At 44.6% G+C, this 22,081-nt stretch overlaps 6 protein-coding genes across 6 annotated transcripts; 2 read left to right on the top strand and 4 right to left on the bottom strand.

Annotated features, from left to right (window-relative positions):
• Positions 1-6,619: 6,619 nt before the first annotated feature.
• On the bottom strand, positions 6,620-7,285 carry F5J12DRAFT_727057 (uncharacterized protein; the record flags this gene model as incomplete). Its single annotated transcript, XM_051741774.1, has 1 exon — positions 6,620-7,285. A coding segment is annotated over one exon (666 nt), but the record flags the coding sequence as incomplete, so codon positions are not given.
• A 1,933-nt stretch (positions 7,286-9,218) lies between these two features.
• On the bottom strand, positions 9,219-9,870 carry F5J12DRAFT_897346 (uncharacterized protein; the record flags this gene model as incomplete). Its single annotated transcript, XM_051748014.1, has 2 exons — positions 9,219-9,422; positions 9,502-9,870. The coding sequence occupies 2 exons, from the start codon at positions 9,868-9,870 to the stop codon at positions 9,219-9,221; spliced, it is 573 nt and encodes a 190-aa protein (XP_051595653.1).
• A 2,853-nt stretch (positions 9,871-12,723) lies between these two features.
• F5J12DRAFT_727016 (uncharacterized protein) lies at positions 12,724-13,215 on the top strand (the record flags this gene model as incomplete). Its single annotated transcript, XM_051741769.1, has 1 exon — positions 12,724-13,215. A coding segment is annotated over one exon (492 nt), but the record flags the coding sequence as incomplete, so codon positions are not given.
• A 36-nt stretch (positions 13,216-13,251) lies between these two features.
• On the top strand, positions 13,252-13,725 carry F5J12DRAFT_727077 (uncharacterized protein; the record flags this gene model as incomplete). Its single annotated transcript, XM_051741776.1, has 1 exon — positions 13,252-13,725. A coding segment is annotated over one exon (474 nt), but the record flags the coding sequence as incomplete, so codon positions are not given.
• A 3,685-nt stretch (positions 13,726-17,410) lies between these two features.
• F5J12DRAFT_860559 (uncharacterized protein) lies at positions 17,411-19,053 on the bottom strand. Its single transcript, XM_051746854.1, has 10 exons — positions 18,871-19,053; positions 18,750-18,807; positions 18,493-18,698; positions 18,392-18,435; positions 18,315-18,344; positions 18,149-18,257; positions 18,035-18,091; positions 17,951-17,986; positions 17,825-17,901; positions 17,411-17,765 (listed from the first exon to the last, which is right to left on the bottom strand). The coding sequence occupies exons 2-10, from the start codon at positions 18,766-18,768 to the stop codon at positions 17,627-17,629; spliced, it is 717 nt and encodes a 238-aa protein (XP_051595650.1). The 5' UTR covers positions 18,769-18,807; positions 18,871-19,053; the 3' UTR covers positions 17,411-17,626.
• On the bottom strand, positions 18,836-21,115 carry F5J12DRAFT_460862 (heterokaryon incompatibility protein-domain-containing protein). Its single transcript, XM_051739545.1, has 3 exons — positions 19,256-21,115; positions 19,122-19,189; positions 18,836-19,062 (listed from the first exon to the last, which is right to left on the bottom strand). Exons 1-3 carry the CDS (start codon positions 20,918-20,920, stop codon positions 18,984-18,986), a joined length of 1,812 nt encoding a protein of 603 aa, XP_051595649.1. The 5' UTR covers positions 20,921-21,115; the 3' UTR covers positions 18,836-18,983.
• Between the last annotated feature and the right edge of the window lie 966 nt (positions 21,116-22,081).

Raw genomic sequence — 22,081 nt, 5'->3', positions numbered from 1 at the left:
ACCAGTACTCACTTATGAGTTTTCCTCCTACCTAAACAAAAAAAAAAAAAATCCTTCTTTGAGAGGCCCATTGCCTTGACAATGCTGTAGCCCTTTCCATCACTTCATCCTGGGCAGCCCTTTGGTCAGGGAATCAAATCCTGACTACTACCATTTATCAAGGAGTCCTGTTCTCTATTAGTCTTCTTTTTGCGACAGTCCAAGTCATCAGCATGCTGGTTTCCTATGTACAAAGATAAATGCAATCGATCATTCAGATGGCACACAGCACAAGATCTGACTTATGAGTATACTGAGTCCAATTGTTCTTGTAGTGAAGCAATCACTTGACTGATGGTTGATAGCTGCAGTGCTTGCTTCACATTATATGGTTTGGGTGCTTTGACCATCATGAATTAACAACCATTAGGGGTGGAAAGGGAAGACATGAAACAGCTCATGAGGTAGGTCACATGATAGTCATGTGCTCAGACAACATGAAGATTCTGTGAAGTCTCTAAGTCTCTAAACTGCACATACAACTTCTGTGGTGCTGTCATGATGCAGCACAAGTGCAGGGTGAAGACTCATCCTGGTTGAAACTATCACAAATGGTGTCATTGTCTCCCAACATGTAGAAAAATTCTTAGCCTCAAGCAGCAGCACTGGCATTACAGGGACCTAGTAAACAATGGCCTTGTGGGGCAGATACAAGTGTCAGAGAGCATTCCATCAAACTTGGATGCAGAGCATGATGCCACTGCAACTGAAGTCTCAGGTTCATGTTCCTGTAATTGCCTAACCATCTCACAAGCTAACTGATCAGATACCTTTGTCAGATAATGGTGACAGTATTGCAGACTCATCAAGTCCCAATCCAGAATTCTCTGATGACAACAATGATAGATCCTCAAGCTCAAGCTCACATGTGGAGCCCTTGGTTGTGCAAAATGAGGAGTTTGGTCCCTGGGATTGGGTGGAGGACCAAGACTTGGACAAGGAGCTTTGGAGCATGGAGGAGCTTATGGATACACTAGAGTGTGCTGAGAAACAAAAGTTTGCAGAGGAATTCTTTGAAATTTGTAAATAAAAAATGTCTGGTCTGTCAACTGTTGTAAATGAATTTTGTGATAGGGAATGACATCCTCTCTGACAGCGACAGGGACAATATCCAAACATATAATTTGCTTGTGAGGGGAAGGATTGCATAAACTGTGTTCAAGCAAATGTGTTGGGTGTTCCATCACAAAATCAACCTTAACTCTGAATATGTTATCTTCAAACACATCACATGCCATGCAGCTGTCACCACAGCTGAGTATGATTGTTGCCCTGAATCATGTATTCTCTATTCTGGGAAATACTGACAGCTCCTCATTTGCCCACATTGTCATCAGCCATGGTTCACACCTAATTAAAAGCCCTGCTGTCAATTCACATATTTTCCTCTTGTCCCATGACTGCAAGGGCTCTTCCAGAGCCCTCAAATGATCCACCTGATGGACTATTGAGCAAGCTATGAGTCAACCCCTGGCAGTATCTCAGATGTATTTGATGGCACTCACTACAGGAAATTGGTAGGGGAATACATTGAAGTGGATGGCAAAAGGCTCTTGCATCATTACTTTTGTGATCACCATGACATTGCACCTGCTCTCTGCACTGATAGCTATCTGTTGTACAAGAGTAATTGAGGCAAACCGACAGTGACACCAGTTATACTGCAAACTATAATATTCCACCAACTCGACACACTCATCATGAACATTTAATCTGTGTTGGGATCATTCCCAGTCCAAGGCAGCCAAAGGAGCTTTCATCTTTCCTCTCACCTCTTGATGATGAGCTGGCCAAACTTGCATATGGAGTTCTGACATTTGATGCTGACAAGAGGGTCTTGTTTGACCTACATGTGTACATCATCTTCAAACTGGGAGACATCCTTGCAATCCAGAAATTCCTGGAAATCAAAGGCCATAATTCCATCTTTCCATGCCAACTGTGCAAGATAAAGGCAGTGTATGGTTTAGGGAAGACTCACTACACCATGCTGCAACCCCCAAAGAACACCCCAAACCCCCTTATCTGGGATCCAGAACATCTCCCAATGCACACCCACCATGACTTTATCTCTACTTTTCAGAACATCAGTGAGGCACCATCAAAGGCTGCAAGGGGAAGGATCATGAAGAAGACAGGTATTTGTGGCTTACCTGGACTGTGTAGAGTTGCTTCACTGGATTATGCATGCTCAGCACCCTGGGAGTGGTTTCACCTCCTGTTGGAGAATGTTATCCCAAACCTCATCAATCTATGGACTGGACAGTTCAAAGGTCTTGAATCCAACACTGATGAATTTATGATTGCAGCAAAGGTGTGGGAAGAGATCGCACAAGAAATGATGGCTGCTGTGCAACATATACCCACAGCATTCATACAAGTTCTAGGAAACATTGCCATGAATTGCTCACAATTCACAGCTGATTTGTGATGCTTCTGGTTCTTGTATGTTGCACCCATCTTACTTGAAAATTGGTTTCTGAATCAGAAGTACTATGCACATGTGTGTGAACTCAGTGTGTTGATGAAGCTCATGTTACAGTTTCACATGACAGAGGAAGAAGTGGGTGACATCAAAGTATGGTTACAAAAATGGGTACAAAAATATGAAAAGTTAGTGTTTTGTTTTTTCCCTTCAATGTCAAGTGCAACAGCAATACTCATAAATTCTTTTTTGTTTGCCAGGTATTATTATCAGTACTGCATCAAATGTCTGCCAGCATGCACACTCACCATCCACAATCTACTTCATGTTGCTGAGGGAATCCATTACTGTGGTCCAGCTTGGACAATGTGGAGCTTCTTCATGGAGAGGTACCATGGGACATTGCAGTGATCAATGCAATCCCATGCCAGCCATGGAGCAACTTGAACAACACTTTACTGCACTCCATCATACTCAAGCAGCTTTCTGTGCACTATGATGTTTTGGCTGAACTTGCTTTGTGGGATGACTGTGGAGATGATGGACCAACAGCATTTGAACATGTATTTGAGGGATGTAAGTACCCCTCATTTCTGGTTTCATGACATGTAACTGAGTGCCACCAACATCAGACCCCAACCATATCATTTGCCCTCCATTCAAGAGGGTCACTCAGCAGGATCCTTCACTTCAGCAAAAGATCACTCAATATGTGGCTCAGGTATTAGGAAAGTGAGAGAGCGAGGTAAACATCCATTTGCCACTCCCAACCCTATTTGCTGGAAAGCTTCAGATACATGGAGGTGGCAATTTCTTCTGGACAGCAGCTGTCTCACATAGACCAGCAGCTCCAGCAAGGAGGAACTGCTATGTCAAGGTGTGCTTGATATCACTAATACTACACAGTCAGTTTAATGACATCTTACATGACCAGTACAAAGTAATTCTTGAGGCACATCATCATTTGGTTCAAGTTATCAGGTATGGTGATCTGGAGAAGCTATTCATGCTCACCTGGCCACCAAACAAATTCTTTGCCTCTCTGAGTGGCAAGACACTTGTCCTTGCTCTTACCACACCATGGAATACCAAAGGAAAGGACACTGCTGTCACATGCCAAAGGTGTTTGGTGAGGTGGACATGGATACAGCTGATGAATGGAGATGAAGACCATAGCCCTCATGTGAAGGACAGCCAGAAATGTTGGCAGTCATCCCTCACACAAGAATGAGTCATCAATGCCAAAGAAAAAGGAAGGAAGCAAGTTAAGTGCTGATAAAAATTCTTAAGTGCCTGTGTATGGCATTCCAGTTTTTGACATATCTCCACCAATTCTGCAGATACCAACACCATTGCCACACTCACTTATAGTGCTCAGCCACATGATCCTACCTTCCAAATTGGAAAGGATTTGCACACTCCACATGTTTCTATAGCACTCCCTCCAAAAGATGCTCATTTTGCTAATTCTTCTGATATGGCCACCTCCACATCAATAATTTCACTTGTCCCCTTTGCTAGGAACCATGGCTATGTATATCTACCAGGAGTTCCTACCAGCTTCTGTTCTGAAGCATCCTGGTACATCCCATCCTTGTCTGCCCCCTCTCAGCCCATCCAGCTTTGACAGCATGTTCTTTTTGTCAGTATGACCTCTAGGAGGATGTTCTTTGGTTGCCTCAGGTCTGTCATTCACTTGGAAAGGTCTTATGTGGTTGTTTCAGTCTCTCCAGTCAAAGAAGCATATGGATCCTTCCTCCCTGCTCCCTGCAATGTCTTCATACCAGTCTCATCCATCATTCTTCCAAAATTGTGACAGCTACAGTATAATCTACTGTTCTCCACTCTCCCTGATTGCATCCATGACAAGTATGATGCACATCTTGCCTCCTTATTGCAAGATACAGCAGAAGACACTCCCCCTTTGTCCTCTCTTCCAACAGAGCCTCATTCATGAAGTTTTTATTTGCTTCACTGAGAGGACAGTTAGGGGGGGAAGGTTGTGATCCCCTATGCTCCTGTCACCCCACAGATCCCCAAAGCTTGACCCCTGTTGACATCTGACTCACCCTGTCTGCTTTTGGATGTACTATATCAGCATCAGATCAGTGCTGCCTCTCTGTCATCCCACTTTGGCCCAGAAGCAATCCCTTAAAGATGTGACATGCACACCTCCCCCTAATGTGATTCCAGTGCGCTTTCCCAGTTTCTGACATTACTTGACTCATACTTTGACATTCTGACTGTCTTTGACACACCTATTGCCAATACTTACCAATCTTTTGACCTTGCTTACTGATTCTTCACTTTTTGGCTTACTTATCCTTACCAATGTTCACCAATGCTTTCTAAGACAATTACCCATCACTTACATTCCTTACTCATCAGTTACCAATCACTTACCAAGTGTTTGCACCTTGTTTTCCATAGGCAATGCCCCTGTACTGTATATAAATCACTGTACTTAGATAGCTGAAAAGAAAAGGAAGAAGATGTCAGAGAGCCCCTCTTGCTCACATTTTATCATCACTCAGTAAATCCTCCATCAGCTTTGATAGCTGAGACTTTATTAAGGGTCTAACTATTGTCTACTTTGCTTATTGTTGTTTATCATCAATCTACTTTGCTCCAAGTCCTCCCTGAGCTCAGTGCAGCTCAGAGCATTGAATTAAGTCATCATCCATCCTTCTGTGGGCTCACAGCAGTCTACCCTATTGCATTCGCTCACATTCCTGCTCCTTCTTCATCAGGAGCACCCCCAACCCTCAGCACTTGTCTTTGAGTGTTGTAGCTCACAAAAACCCACCCAGATAACAGGTTCTACCATCTAGGTACCACATAGGCACACCACCACTCACTCTCATTGTCTTTTGTGTTGGTTTTGGTTGGTTTTCACCACTGAACCACACTTTGACTCACACCATGAGTGAGAATACTTACTTGTTGTCCCACCATGCAACAATTGTCACTGACATGCAAAGCTTAAAGGCTGTGGTGGGCCTGGTCCCTGTAGGTAAACAGTGGGGTATCATTGATCAAATGTCAGCAGCATACACATGAGGTTTTGTGGATATGGGGACATGAGAGGGCACCCCAGAGGAGAACAAGAATGAGACAGAAGATGTAGACAAGCTTTTTTTACACTTGATGCTGTTTTTCAATGCTATGACACTGATTTTCCTGACCAACATTGAAAATCATACATGCAATTTACACCGATACTTAAAATCAATGTCAGATCAATGACACTGAAAAGATGCATCCATGACTTTAGTGTCACAGACACTGATTTTTAGTGATTTTCCTTTCTACAGTGGGAGTTGGACCATGGGTGTGCTGGTCCCATCAATGACTTCAGGTAGAGTGATCTACACAGGGATGGCATCAGTGGCTGTCAAAAGTGAGATCATGGAGCCTTGTCAGTTAATTTAGCACTTGCATTGTTGCTATTGTCATCATCATCATCAACAGAGGCAAGATTGAGACTGGGCAGAGTTCCAAAAGAGGCTGAACAGGCATCCACACACCTCCAACTGTGTCCACACTGTTGCCATCATCCTCAGCAACATGCCACTAACAAATCTGCAAATGGACCATCCAACTGGACCACAACACCTGCCAGACAAAAAGGTTGTTGATACTTGCCTCCCAGGATAGAAATTAGGTAATATTTACCACATCCTGAAGCTCGAAGAGAAATCCACATTCATAGAACAAAAGCAAACTATCTTACATGTTTGTCAACTGTGAAAATGCTACTGTATGGGATAAGGCAAGAACAGAATTGCTCTCAATTATGTAATTGCTTTTTACCTCCTGGTGACCAAGCACATGTATGAGGGAATTTAAATGCATGTCCATCTACTGTGTATGGGCCATGACTACCTCAGATGTCAAAACTTCATGTCCAGCTCAACCTACCATATAATTAGCAAGCTGAATGACATCTCAAGTATTGTGAGTGGGAAAAGTTTACCTTGGAGGTCACCTCTTTGACTTTGTTCGTAAAGATAATGTTGACTTCTTGCAGGCAGCCTGGTGCTACTTCATGACAGTCTTCACAGCTGCATTGCCAAACAGTACGGATTGTCTTTTCGATATTAGACTGGATTGTTTCTGAGCAGGGCTTGTCCTGCAAATCAGAGAAAGTGGAGTCTATGAAGACCTGCCACCGATCACCAAGGCCCATCCAACCTCAACCAGGTGTGCATCCACAGGTGCTGCTATAACCTTGTTTAAGTTCTTTTGGGATCCAAGAAAGGTCACCCTTAAGAGCCAGGATGGTGCTGCTGCACATGGCAATAATGAAAGGAGTTCTGCAGAAGTAATTAGCTCGACCTCCTCAAACCACCCTGGGATCAATGGCTCCTGGAGAGTGCATTTAGCAGCAAGCTCACATTTGTCCTGCATGCAGGTGCAGCCAGTGATTGCGAAGCAGTGCAGTGAATTTGTTTCCAATATTTTTGGAATGAAAAGAGATTTGTTCACTGCCTGCTGGATGGTGTCAGGAGAATATTTTTTTGTTGAGTCGAGAACATCAACTATCTCTCTGAAATCATTGAGCACAGGGTCCTCTGCCAGGGTGCAGGGGTAGCAGAAGTGGAGGAGTGAATCAAGTGTTTTGCTGCTTTCTGAGACAGGGATGACAGGGAGTCCGTCTCTGATCCCTGTGTCAGTGTTAGTCTCTTCAGATGGCTGAGGAAGATCGAAGAGAGTCTCGAAGAAGGGTGATGCAAGGGAGAGAAAGAGCCTGAAGATGTGGAAATCTATGCCATTGGATGAGCACAGAATCATGTCAGCTTTTTCATGATCAAAGGGGGTAATGCGAAAGTGTGTGAGTCTTCTGAGTTGGACATCTCACAGTTCCATGGCTGGAGTGTTTCCTTTCATCAGACTTGTCTGGATAGCAGAGAAATTTTTGCACGCATCTGAGGTAAAATATGAAGAGTCAATGTCTTTCATCTCTCACATTACATGTCGACTTTATAGGTGGGACAAGGTGTGTGTGCCCCAATTTTGGGGTATGACCAATGCGAGGTTCTTCTGGTTTCAATTCCCACTTTTGTTTGTGCCTGTAAAAGCAACAGGAAAAGACTAACATGATTGGTATTTGAGGCACCAGAGTATGGTTTATTGATCCTTATGAATGAAATTCAACAGGCACTTGAAGACCTCATGTTAGGCATGACCCACATCAAGGCTAGCAGCTGCACATCCCCAGAATTATATCTGGCACAAATTTGATCAACATGAGATTGCCAGCTCTGGGATGGGCTCACCTGGACCGCAGAGAAAAGGCTCCAACTGCCTTTTTGTCTGAAGCCTTTCAGTTCATCAATCCCTTTTCTTTTGGAGGCAGGGCCAGGAGGTTTATCGATGGGGAAAGATCCACTGCCAAGCTTAAATGGGCAACTATTGGGACATCCAAGCGAGCCAACAAACTTAGGGTGTACAGAGGTTGTATGTGTGCCACTTCCCCAATGATACCTGTGAGGGGGAAAGTTGTAGCATGAATTCAGCTGTTGCAGGGTAATTAAAGACATGCACACATGCACTGTGAAAGAACAGGGATATGGAACAGGAGCTATCTCTGATCTGGATGCGAGGAGATCATTAGGATGGACTATCTGGCCATGAGCTGTGAAGCAGGTCTAGAAACAATCAAAATCATTGCAGTATGGCAGGCAAGTATACCAGTATGAAAACCCAAAGGCCATTAGGAAACAGATAAAGGCCATAGTGCATACCTATGAGCCAAAAATGTTGCAATAAAGATTCAGTGAGCTATGGCAAGTATCCATCATATGCTGTTGTCATTTTCAGCAAACTGTACTTTGCACCAGAAGAGTATGCAGCACTATCATTAAGTTTCATTGTGAAGCCTGGAGAAGGAGGGGATTACTTTGGTTCAGTGGAACCTGGACAGGGGTATGGGAAAGGTTTCATCAGCACCCCCAGAGTGAATCTTGCTAGCAAATAAGATCTTCCCATTAGTTTTCCTAGGCAGAAACAAAGTTCTGCATGATGAATAATGGTCTGTTCATGATTAGATCTTTTTTTTTTGTCATTCAAAACCTTAGTGTTGTAAAAACCTACCCCATTGCAAGACAGCACATCAATCACAATTGAAGTTACACACCCAACTAATGAACTAATGTCGACTTTCAGTTGTCCAAAGGCTGCCCACACTTACCTCTCAGAATGTAGCACTATAGGTAATAGTGCCACACCATATCTGTGCTCTGAAGACAGATCCACATTCACAGAACAAGCACACTATCTTACACATTCATCAGCCATGAAAATGCTTTGAGGTAAGGTGAGAACAGAATTGCTCTTATAATCATTTGCTTTTTTTAAAAAAACTGCCAGTGGCCAAGCAGAAGTATAAGGAAACCTGAATGTATTTCAATCCACTGTGTCCCAGACATCAAAACTTCATATCTAGCTCAATCTACCCTGTGGTTAGCCAGCTGAATGATGTCTTCAGATATTGTAAGTGGAAAATGTTCACCTTTGAGGTCACCTCTTCAACTTTGCAAGTAAAGAGAATGTTGACTTCTCACAGGTGACCTGGTGCTACTTTGCAACACTTGTTACAGCTGCATTGCCAAATAGCCTGTATTGTCTTTTCAATGTTTAACTGGACTGTTTCTGTGCAGGGCTTGTCCTGCAAACTGAAGAAAGTAGAGTCTATGAATGCCTGCCACCAATCACCAAGGGCTGGCATACCCCAATCTTCATTGTGTTGGCATCAGCCAGAGATGCCATGACCTTGTTTAAGTTCATTTGGGATCCAAGAAAGGTCGCCCTCAAGAGCCAGGATGGTGCTGCTACACTTTTGATGGTATGTCAATAATGAAAGGCATTCCAAAGAAGTAATTAGCTTGATCTCCTCAAACCGCCCCAGAATCAATGGCTTACGGAGGGTGTATTTAGCAGCAAGCTCACATTCGTCCTGCATGCAGGTAGGCAATTGCGAAGCAGCACAGCAAATTTGTTTCCAATATTTTTGGAATGAAAAGAGATTTGCACACTGCCTGCTGGATGGCATCAAGAGAATATTTTTTTGCTGTGTTGAGAACATCAATGACCTCTCTGAGATCCTCGAGTACAGGGTCCTCTGCCAGGGTACAGGGGTAACAGCAGCAGAGGAGTGAGTCTGGCATTTTGCTGTCCTCTGAGACAGGAATAACAGGGAGTCCATCTTTGACCTCCATGTCAGTGTTAGTCTCCTCAGATGGTTGGGGAAGATTGAAGAGCATCTTGAAGAAAAATGATGTAAGGGAAAGGAAGAGCCTGAAGATGTGGAAGTCTATGCCATCAGATGAGTGCAGGATCACATCTGCCTTCACATGATCAAAGGGTGGTGATGTGAGAGCAGGTGAGTCTTTTGAGTCAGACATGTTATAGTTTCACAGCTAGAGTGTCTGTCAGGCATGTCTGCATAGTGGGGAAATTCATGCACACACCTGAGATAAGGTATGATGAGTTGATGCCTTTCATTGCTTGCTTTACATGTTCCCTTTATATGTAGGACAAGGTGTGCATGTGCTCTGATTTTGTGGTATGGCAGATATAGGAGAAATCATGTCAGCATTTCTCCTTTTTTTTCCTGGACACATCCTGGTCCAGGTCTGAAAACTGTTTTGCCCCCCATGTTTTTGCTGGACCAGTATGCCAGGTCATCCATTTTGGGAGGGCATGGGATTTATGGGGGTGGCGAGGCATTTGGGGGATCTTTGCATGCACTAGTGTTAATGATGTCCTATGATATGCAAGCATCTTAGGTCCATGTGGACAGGACAGTGGTGCACACCACTTGGTGGTTAACTCTTGGGATTTAGACAGTGCACATGCTGTATCCTATGAATTTCTTCATCAGGAATATTCTTTTGATCGTGTTCCAGTTACAGGTGTGATAAACCGACTCTCTGAGCATCCCTTAGGTCCCTTCCTCATATGCATTCCTTCAAGCATGTGTGAATTGGTTGAACAGTTTCCCTTTTTTTTGGTAGCCCATGTGAGGGCAATTGTGCAGATTCATGGTGTGTCATTGCATGGAAGGTTGCAGTGGAAGATGTGTAAAGATGCTCTACACTTGCATGACTGTGCAGGATCCTGTCCATGTGTGATGTATGTTTTTCATGTCCTTAAGCATCCTTGGCAGAATTTTATATTCATGCCCAACCTGCATCAGCCATGCAGCTCTTATTTCAATGAGTGTTACATGAAAGTGAAGGAAAACACTAAGAAGCAATGGCAGTGATGAGTGGCAAATGCACTGGAGGGTCAGGCTCTGGTGGGCACTGCTGCCGAACCCCCCCCCTGGTGTGAGTCAAAGTGTGGAAAGGTGGTATAAACCAACCAAAACCAACACAAGAGACAAATAATAGGCAAGTGGTGGTTTGCCTTTGTGGAACCTGGAGTACAGAAGAAATCTAATGTGAGGGGGATTTCAAAGGTAGGTGCTCCTGGCACAAGTTGTTGACAAGTTACACCAGACAAAGGGAATGAATGATGAGAGGGTGAAGGAGGCTGAACAGAGTGAAGGTATTCAGCCAAAAGTACTCTGTGGGAGGGACACTGACTGCAGTAAGGAACTTGGATAGAATGAGCTCCTAGCACAAGTCAATGTCAAGTTACACAGGAGTGAGAGGATGACTAAGTGAGAGTTGCTGACTAAGCATGAATGACACTGCTGATGATGACTAGAGGTAGATAGACCCTTCTGAATGAGCATCAACTACCAAGGATATGAATAATGACAGATAGACTCTTCTGAATGAGCCTCAACTGTTGATGACAAGTTAGGACTGAGATGAACTGATTGATTACTGGGTGACTTCTTCTTATTGCTTTTTTGTAGCTAAGTACAGGGGGTTTATATACTGTGGGGGGAGCACAGCTTGTGACAAACAAGGCACAAATGCTTGGTAAGTAATGAGCAAGGACTGAGTAATCATGATGAGTAAGCAAGAAATGAAAAGTAAGCAAGCAAAGAAGATTGGCAATAAATAAGTCAAGGATAGTCAGAATATCATAGAATGAGTCAAATGGAGTCAGAAACTGAGTAAGTGCACTGATATCACATTAGGGGGTGGCAATGCAAGTCAGATCTTGGCAGAGACATCTCTAGGTCCAAAGATGGCATGACAGATGGATGGTGTTTCCAGATAGGGAAGTATTAATTCCAGAATTGAAGGGCATGAGTCAGGCATCAAAGGGGCTAGGGCATTGGGGGTCTGTGGGGCAATAGGAGCATAAGTGATCACATCTCCCACCCTTTCATCCTCTCAGCAAAGTTAACAAAAGCTTCATGAACAGGGCTCTGACAGAGGAGGAGGAGAAGGGGGGACATCTTCTGCTGGATCTTGCAGTAAGAAGGCAAGATGCATGTCATACTCATCATGAATGTGATCAGGGAGGCTGGAGAACAGTAGACTATGCTGCAGCTGTCACAGTGTGGGAAGAATGATGGATGAGATTGGAATAAAGACAGTGCAGGGAGCAGGGAGGAATGATCCATATGCTTCATCAACCAGGGAGACCAAAAAAACCACATAAGACCTTTCTAACCAAGTGACAGACCTGAGGCAACCAAAGAATGTCCTTCTGGAAGTCATACTGACAAGGAGAACACACTGACCAAGCTGCATGGGATGAGATGGGGCTGACAACAATGGGATGAACCAAGGGGCTTCAGGATGGAAGCTGGTGGGAATGCCTGGCAGATATACATAGCCACTGTCTCTGGCAAATGAGACAAGTGAGATGATTGACAAAGAGGTGGCCATGATTGATGGACTTAGCAAAATGAGCATCTGATGGATGGAGTGCTGTAGAAATGCATAGGGTGCAAGGATCCTCTCCAAATTTGGAAGGCAGAACTGCATGGCTGAGCACTTCAAGCAAGTGTGAGAACAGAGTTGATATCTTTGGAAATGGTGGAGATATGGTGAAAACTGGAATGCTGTACACAGGTGCTAAAAAACCTTTAATGCATGCTTAACTCACTTCCTCTTTTCTCTTTAGCACTGATGACTTGTTCTTGTGTGAAGGATGACTGTTAACATCCAGCAGTCTTTCTACATATGAGGCCTTTAGTCTTCATCTGCATGGCATGGACATTGCATGCAACTCATTGACAAGTTAGGCAGAGTCAGCTGTAACCATGTCCACAACACCTTTGGTGTGTGACACTGGTTACCCCATTCCCACCACTACAGTTGTTTGCTGTGAAACACAAGATTATTTGAGAGTGGCAGGCAGAGATGTCCTCTTACCATTTGCAGGAGGGTGTTTGCACTGTCTGTGCTCAGGTTTTTGCTGCTGAGTTGCTTGTTGATGTCATTCTGAGTAAGGAGATGTTATTGACCCTCAACAATGATTGGTTGCCTGTGGAGACATGGCCTCATACATACAATGTTGCCAAATATGAGGGTGTGATTCTGTGTTGTCATGGCATGCACTGTGTGGACAACATTGGGGCCCTTCATATGTGCCCCTGCTGTTGCAGATTGCTGAGCAGATGGTATCCGAGGCAGCCAAAAGACACAATTGTGAACTTTGAGTACTATGGGCTCAGTGAGCTACCTGTGGAGGTGAGATCCATGCTGGCTGGTGTGACTGTGATTACACATCATTATCAGATGAAGGGTGCACACAGTGGTTGTTTTCCAGAGAAGGTGAGCCAGCAATTTAATAGAGGAAATGTTGCAATACTACTGCAGGATCCCAGTGCATTGTGAACGATACTCCCCCCATCCACTGCTGAGATTTAGGGCGCAATGTGTGTTGTGTTTGCTGGTGGTGCTTATCTTCCAACCTTGGATGCTTTATGCAAATTTCCTCTGGTGCTTGTGAGTAAGGGCAGGGTTCAGACGTTAATTGAATGGCTTGTTGCTCACAACATGTGGTATAAGGCAAACAGTGTCACATTTTTGCAGGATATTTTGGAGTCCTTGGTGGTTGGAGATGGTGAGGAGGGTTTGTTGGCTGGGATGCAAATTACACACCTGCCTGATGCAGGTGCAATGCCCACTTCCTGTGGGTTTGAGTGGGAGACACTGTCAAATGATCTTGTCATGGAGTGTGTGGCCTGTACTCAAGGTGATCACTTGGAGCATTCATGTTGGGCTATGAAGGCTGGGGCCCACACCCATGCATTGCAAGGCAAGAAGTTCATTGTTAGTCAGATATTTGGGACACTAATGAGGATGCATCCATCATTGACTTTGATTGTCTGTGCTTGGAAATAGATAGCCTGAGTGAAGCAAGTGACGATGACATCAGTGAAGACCCATCAGAAGATGGGCACAACAGCGACAATGACAATGAAGACAACAACACAGTGCCAGTCAAGAGAAAGTCTACAAACCTACCAGCCTCAGAAGTATGTAGCAAGATATCCAAGTCTGGCACATGCAGATCATCAGGTGAGTAGCATAGATGATTTGTTATGTACTAATCATCTACAGACCATTGTAATAGATCATAATGAAGTTCCAAGTCATCCTTGAAAAAAAACAGTGCAAAGAAGAATCAGAAGATGAGCATGGTGGCAAAAGTGACAAAGATGATAATCTGGCACCAGTCAAGAGAAAATCCATCACACCAGCCTCACTGGAACACACTAAGCATAGCAAGATGTCCAAGCCCTCTGGGTGACTATTGGGTGAGCTTCACAGATCAGACCTCATATGTCACTAACTCTCTCTCTCTCATCTCACTAGATGATAGCAAACTTCATCTGCAGAAGCAGTAGTGGGAGTGAGCTGACATTGCTGAAAAGCAAATGGCAGTAATGGCCAAGCCTGGCCCCAAGGCAAATGAGTATAGCAAGCTCAATGACAGTGTAGGAAGTGTTACCTGATGTTCAGTCATACTCACCAAAGCAGAATGCTTGAGCAACCAAGGCACCCTCAAATTCAAAGGTATTCTATGTGGGCTAATGACACACCTGTACTGACACCAGCATTACAGACCACTGTAGGACACTCTATCAAGATCATGAATGTGAGATTGCCTCCAAGTGAGGATGAGGACAAGGATGACACTGATTATCACAACCTCACTGCCACTGATGACTGTCCCATCACAAGTCACCAGCTGCCAAAGATGTGTCCTGGAATGGACTGCAAAGATGCAATCCCTGACAGTATTTCCAACCAGCTCAAGACTGCCTTGTCCACCTACATTGGCCTCATCAAGGAAAGGAAGACCAATATTCATTTGGAGATGGATATCTGTATTTTAATCAAATGAGAGCACCATCAGCTCAAAGCCCTCAAGGATGCAGAGGCAAAAGGTTGGCCAGCCATGAAAATCAAGTTCAAAAATATTCCCTCTTGCATTTTGGAAATGTACGATGAACTTGAGAAACTCTTGTTTGATGTGGAAGCACACGAGAACCTCTGGCTCTGGACCTGTTTTGAAGCTGACCCTGAAGTGAATCATTACACATTACCACAGTTTTCTTGAATGCATGTCCCTCCAATGTCTTCAGCAATATGGGAAAACTCATGCTGTGGGTAGTAAGTAGTCTGCATTATGTGCCTTGAGAACATTTAAAACTGATGGCATCACAGCTACAGTTTGAAAGGCACTGCAATTGTTATGCACACACTACTCCAGCTATTTCCACCAATGATGTCCACTGATGCTTTTCAGCCTCTCTCACTTTTGCAGTACCTAACCTACTTTGTAATTCCCCATGTCATGTGTCAGTTTGTCACTCAAGACTTCAGCCTTTTGTCAACCATGCCCACACACAATATCATGGTAGAAAGTAACAATGTTGGCAAACTGATCAATCCCAAGCATGATGATGATGATGAGCTCAATCAGATCAAACATGCAATGACATTTGCTCTTAAACAGAGAAACCTCAAGGGTCAAACAATCCATGATGCTGCAAAGGCACTGGTTGCACTTCAGTATGCAAAAACAACTGATGTTCTGGGCACAAGTGGCATGCATTTTTTACTTTGATCTCATAGAGCTGACAGCAATAGGATCAGTCAAATGCTTGCCCAAAACCACATCTTGTGCTTCATCCACCAAAGGAGGGAGCCCCTTGCACATCTAGTGTTTTGGGTCAGCAAGAAACCATTCAGGTCCATTGAAACATAGCAATCTGACTACAGAATTACTACACACCACATTTCAACCATCCAGGTCACTGCAAGCACTAGTGGTGCTTGCATAACCACAACTATGAGTCATTCTCAAGTACTGGGGAAGAAGCCTCATGGCTGGTGAAGTAAGAAGGCCCTGAGGCAGTTGAACAGGATCCTCAGGCTGGGGACACTGCAGTGGTGGTAAACCCACTCTCTTACCTCTTGGTTGGCTTGCTAACAAGGTCCATCCTGACATAATTCAGACACAGGCTCGATGTGCACCCCAAAGTGCATGATCAAAACATTAGGTCCACATCTAAATCCTCCTCCCTCACACATTTTCAATTGCTGCTGCTCAACCACTCTCATTTGGCTATCATTGCACTGCCAGTTGCTCCTCCTCAAATTTCAATCACTTTTGCCAGACTGTTTTCATTTCTATCACTACTGTGTTGCTCAGTCTTGTTAGCTCCTGCTGGACTTGTGACAGATTACTGACACTTTCATGGAATACCCTGTTATATGACTGTGCTGTAGGTGTCTCTGTAACCTCAGGTAGCATTTGAAATTGCAATTTTGTGATTTGCCTGGTTATTTCCATGGCAAGTGGGACATGTGTAAGTAAGCATGAAAATCTGTGCTAGTGAAGTGGAAAATGAGCACTTGCATCAACTTATTACAGTGTCACGACATGGAAAAACAACTACAAGGCACTGTTATTCAGTACTTATGACATTTTTTTTTCAGTGATGAAGACACTATTTTTTACTAGACCAGATGGGCACTTCAGCATCACATTATGATGCTGAAATTCAATGACAGATACTGATCTTCAGCTGTTCCAACATTTAATAGAAGTGATTTAGACATTTATTTTGTGATTTTACTTTTTACAGTGTCCATCTACACATGGGTGGGAGACCCTCTCCATCCTCTGCATTCTGTCAGGACCAACCATGCATGCAAAGATCATGCCATTTAGGCATGGAGGCCATACTAGTGACAGTACACCCACATCCCACAGTCATTGGAGCATATCATCCAATTAGTCCTGTGAGGCTAAACATACACCTAAAGCAACCATGCTAAACCATGTGGGCCATGGTGTTTTGCAAAGCTGGGCTGTCATTGTGGGTGGTTGGTCCTCCTTTGACATTCCAATGACTACTACAGTGGGTTGTTAGAATGGATCTGCTACTTCATAATTTTCTCCTACTGCACATCTGTGGTGGTCCTCAACCATCAATATATCAGCCTTCGCTTTGTACACAGTTATGGGTGCTGTCCCCAAATGTCCAAAACTAAAGTTGTTGATAGGTGAGGACTCCCCTAATGTGTCTGCTGTTTTCTCACACTCATCATGCTATTGGCACCCAAAGATTGATTGATACCATTTCCATCATAGGTATGTGGTGCAAGAGGGAGGAACTGTTGATTGTCTGTTGGGTAATAGATGTATAGAGACCTTCTCAAGAAAGTATTGTCATTCTTGGTTCAGAACATCAGTTCTGGCTAGGAGTTGAGCATTCAAGATTCACCCTGGCAGCACTGAAAAAACCTTTCCTGCATCCTGTCCAAACCACCCTGAACTGAAGTGATTCCACCTTTTTCCAAGCTTCACAATCTGAATGATGGCACTGTGATTTCTGTAATACTCTTCTGATGTAAAATACATTTGTTGAAAATGATGACAGGGTGTTGTGGAGACCTGCCATGGTCCACTGAATCCTTATTGCAACACTTATGGCTGACAAGTATGTGGGCTTTGTCTGTCTGCAGGAGACCCTTCAGTCTTCAGATTGTGGGTTTTCATCCTAGTATATTTGTCCATCATGCTGTGATGGTTTTCTAGACCTGCTTTACCACATATGACCAGCAAGTTTATCCTAATCCCATTCCTCAGTCTTGTTTCACCAGTGTGCACATATCCCCTGTTATCCTGTAGCATGCTGCCAACTTCCATCTCATGTGTATTACCAGGGGAGTAGTACATACAACATCCCTTCACCCAAGTTTAACCACTTGCTTGAATTACCCCTTGTCAGCCAAAGGTTCTTGGAATGAGGGGAATGAACATATCCCAGGGAACCCTGCTATCCTGGGTGGCCCCCAGCCACTCAGCCTGTTTATTGAGTGATAACTGATGCTTTGAGATACCATGTGCTGCATCATTCATCATTCTGGATTAGCAAGAAATCCAGTGAGCTATCAAATAATTACAACACATGAGAACACATACTGCTGGAGTGGGCTCACTGGACCATGATCTGGGACATAATTAGTCACTTCCCTAAAAACCCTTCCAAAAGTGGAAACCTAGTGGAAGTGATTACCAACTTGGTTATTGTGGCAGAGTGGCTCAAACCTTCTGTTTTCCTTGCTTCACATACTGATCAGCAACCTTCCAACCAATGTCAGCCAGCATCAGGGGACAAGAGAATTGACATGCTTCTCTCAACACTTGCACAATTTCAGAAGTGACTCCATGCCAGCATATTAGTAAGATCTGATGTGCACATGCCTTCAGCCAGCCAGCCAACAACAACAGTTGCTGAAATGCCACCTTTCCAGCAATATCTTCCACCAGTGCCTGCCTTTCAAAGTCATTTATTGTTCTATCAAGTGTCTTTCGGAGTGTCCAGACTTGTTCTACCCCAGAGAGAAATTTCTGCCTGAAGAAGGTCAGTCATCAGCATAGTATGCCACTGAACAAGGTAAATGATGAGGACCTATCAAACTTTGTGCCCAACCTGCAAGAGCTAATTGGCAGTGAGCTACACTGTAAGTTGATAAATGTTATCCTTACCCAGGTTTCCAGTCACTGTAGGTGGTAGCAATGACCTGAAGAATCTTCGCACCTTGTAATGAACAAGAGTCACTCAAATTAATGAATAGGAATGGACTTGCCTCTGCAGAAAAGGGTGCCAACCTCAACTCTGTTGCCTTCTCCCACAATTTCATATGGCAAAGGGATGGATGGTTGCTGAACTTTGAGTCAGAGTCTGTTCCTAGGTTGAATCTAACCCTCCGATCATCAAACTGCATCAAGAAATTGACCAGTGCTTGAATGCGTAGCTTCCATGGCACCACAGTAGAGGTGCTACCCAAAGGCTCTGGGTTCATTGCAAATGAGCACATGGCATTTGCTTCTGTGCAGGGCTCACCATAGATTCCTGCCCCCATTGTGAAGGGTATTTCATTAAAGAAAGCTATCTCCCCAATCTGAGTGGATAGAACAAGGTCAGAATCTCAGGAGGTCAATATGAACAGGAAGTAAAGGCCCACAAAATCATTGAAGTCACTGCCACCAAATATGCCCAAAAAGAATTTAATGGCAGCCCCACAGGTCACTACCCCACTTGAATGCCCTGGCTTATACAACTCTGTCTAGGAGACATTCATGAGCCACAAACTGACCAGATGTGAAAAGGAATTAATAGGAGACTTACCCATCCAACTAAAACTGAGAAGTTATGTCTACATAATCAGGTAATATAAGTATCAGCACTACCAACTTGAACAAGCATTGCACCTACATTATCGCCTGGAGCATCTCCATGACTTCGCCATGTTCTAGACATTGTTGATCAGTCAGTTTATTGGGCTGCAAAAATGTATGTGTTATTAAGTAATGCACAGAGGGGGGTCCCAATACAGAAAGCACACTCACATGATGTACTTGGGACCCAAGCATGCCAGGACAATTGGTTATATTGATCGCAACGAAACAAGCCTCCACCCTCCAATCATTATTAACCATAACAGAGACATCTTCAATAGATCGACGAAGGTGGATATGCCGGGTAAATTTTCTGGGGTTCTTCAGCTGACTGTTGAACAGTATCTCCAAGGCTTGAAACCGCAAGAATGCCATCTTGCATTCCAAATTCTCTGGACACAAGGTGGCAAATGCAGAGTGACGCCCGGCACAATATCTGAGAAGGACTAAAAAGCGAGTTTTGTCTTTCCTGCAGATGTAAGCAATGGCAGCAAAATCCTTGTCTTTCGAGAGGGAAACTTGATTTCCTCTTACTTCTATGCCATCAGGCAGGACACGGTCCCGGACGAAGCCACAATGGAAAAGTGCCTCTTCACGCAATTCGGAAGTGTATGTAGTCGGGTACTCGGCTGCTTTATATGGAAGGAAGTGCTGCTTGAGTTCTAGCTTCCCAGATCTACGGATGTATGGAATGGCAAAAATTCTGAGAGAGGTGGATCCGAAAAGCGCCAGGCGTATGGTTATCTCCCCGCTGTATTTGGTGCGGCATGCCAACTTGACCTCGGAAAGTGGCCCGAAGGATGTGGTGGGTAGCCACATTTGTATGCCGTCATTAGTCACGGTAAACGTGCGAAATCGTTCTGCGGGAGTTTTGCTGAGTTCTTCTTTAGGGATGTCTTCCTCGAGGTCCTTGATGATCTCGTCGGGTGACAACAACTCGACATCACCGCAATCACTGAAGTAGCTTGGATCATCCGCCAAGAAGTTATTGGACCATCCAAATTCCCTCGAGTGGCCCCAAGCAAAGATGCTCTGATCGTTAGATGTGCGAATGATTTCGAGCTGCAAACGACGAAACGCATTCTTCCCTTCTCCATACAACATCGGCATGTGCACTTTGAGGAGCCCCAATAGCGAGTACGATCGGTCCTCTTCACGTGTTGTCGTGCGGTCAGCAGCCCAGGAGATAACCTGGGCTACACAGGGACGAACCCTTGGATCTAGTCCATGCTTCAGGACGTACTTCGGAATTCGCGTAGTGTCACTGAGAATGTCTGCAAGTTTTTCTCTGTCACCTATGCATTCCCACCTCCGATCGAAGAAGTAGACAACCTTGGGTGCGATAAGTTCTTGCAGTGTCCAGCCTCGCGAGAACCACCTTGGAATGAGCATCGATTCTCCTCGGTTCATCCAGTCCCCAACAGCGTCGTGGAGGTAGGCATAACACACTTCTGCACTTTCATACCACTGGTACATCGAGTTGATTGCTTCTGACAGTTCAGCGCTACTGTCTTTATTGATGCAGCATGTGTCGACCCACACCCATTTCAAGCCGTCCTCTTGTGCTTGCCTGCAGGTAAGGATGATTTTCTGGTATCCAGGGCGCTCCCTGATCTCATTCCTCTTCTCCTGGGTCATACTCAAGAACTTCTTCACCTCCTTGAAAGACACTTCTTGGTCTACCTCGCCCCAGCAATGCGACAGTATGGCATATCCCTTTTCTATGAGGGCATTGCCATGGAGCTCAGCGAGGATTTTAGTTGTAGGGTCAACCCTCTCCCCTTTGTCGATACTTGTCTCAATGCAGAGTAGAGCATCAGCGTCAAGAAGTCGCATAGTGTAACTGTAATCGATGAGTAAGTCCACCCTGCAACGATCCCAATGTCACACACTTAATGTGAGGTCTCGAGTGCCACGATCACTAGGTTGATCTAACGAAACGAGAGGGAAATGTGCAGGATGGTCAATTTGTTCGATAGAGATATTACAAGGCGCGTGTGCTCTTGACCCTCTGCTGAGCTACAATGATGATAACAATCCTCCCACGCAGAGCGCATCTGAAAATAATCACGTGCGACAATTCTACATACTTCGGCATCCAAATATGTAAGTACTGTACTTCGTGGCCAGCAAGTTCAGCTTAACTGATTTCCTCTCATCAAGATCAGCAATAGCTCCTCTTCTCTTCCTCTCCTGCACGTGTGCTCTGTATATTTCCTGCAACGGAAGAATTCATGCCCAAAGTCTGTGCACTCCATATGTCGGCAGCGGAACGGTGCTCATCCAGCCTCCGCACTCCCCCAGTCCACCGGCTTGCTCGAACTCTCCTGTCGCTGTTCGGAAAAGGACCATCGTCCATCAATAAACCTGTTGGCCATGCCTCGATTGGAGAAGTGGTCATCAAACCGACATTTGTCAAGGAAAAATGGCTGTTGGATGCAGCATCTTCTTACTACCCTCGGTTGGTCACAAAGTGCTAATCTTGATGCCGATGGGACCCGCGGCAGATATAATTCCAGGGTGCGTGCGTTGGGATCTAGCCTCGACTGTGTGTTACGTCTTACGCGAGGTCTTCAGATACTAGCTGATTTTTATTCGTAGACATCCGTTGTCCATGAACTGCACCCATTATTTTGCGAATTCAAATCGTTGTTCGTCCGTCGTTTTCCCGTTTAGGCACGCAACGACGAAAACCGGAATCGAAGGAAGCGGAGAATATGGTATCATAGTTTTTCCCGCTCTGGTCATGGCTCTGAATCGGGGCACGCGTTCACGTTTGTCTACCTATAAAGGTGATATCTGCTGCGAGTGATGAAAGCTGTCGAGCTTTCGCACAGTATCTCTGTTACGTGGAGGAATTTCCCCATTACTTAACCCAGTCTGACAGGGCGTGACACTCTAGCTGTGGGTCTATAACATGTCCGACTCACACGACTCACCCGCTTTCACATTGCCATGGCTGGAGTATAGCTTTCAAAAGCAGTGCGTGGACATTTC

Source organism: Pisolithus orientalis, assembly GCF_024613125.1.
Source record: "Pisolithus orientalis strain OTSU chromosome Unknown F5J12scaffold_51, whole genome shotgun sequence".
Lineage (NCBI taxonomy): Eukaryota > Fungi > Basidiomycota > Agaricomycetes > Boletales > Pisolithaceae > Pisolithus > Pisolithus orientalis.
Note: the sequence above shows the minus strand (reverse complement) of the source record. Positions and strands in the feature narration are given on the sequence as shown.

What these genes read in the sequence shown, in the direction of transcription:
- F5J12DRAFT_860559 (XM_051746854.1), bottom strand. An exon ending in TGGAAGATATTGCTGGAAAG is followed by an intron (nt 18,092 to 18,148) that starts GTGGCATTTCAG and finishes TGTGCACATCAG; the next exon opens with ATCTTACTAATATGCTGGCA. An exon ending in TGAAGCAAGGAAAACAGAAG is followed by an intron (nt 17,902 to 17,950) that starts GTTTGAGCCACT and finishes CACTTCCACTAG; the next exon opens with GTTTCCACTTTTGGAAGGGT.
- F5J12DRAFT_460862 (XM_051739545.1), bottom strand. Translation starts at nt 20,920, where the DNA reads ATGCGACTTCTTGACGCTGATGCTCTACTCTGCATTGAGACAAGTATC. An exon ending in TTGGGTCCCAAGTACATCAT is followed by an intron (nt 19,190 to 19,255) that starts GTGAGTGTGCTT and finishes ACATTTTTGCAG; the next exon opens with CCCAATAAACTGACTGATCA. An exon ending in GAGATGCTCCAGGCGATAAT is followed by an intron (nt 19,063 to 19,121) that starts GTAGGTGCAATG and finishes CTGATTATGTAG; the next exon opens with ACATAACTTCTCAGTTTTAG.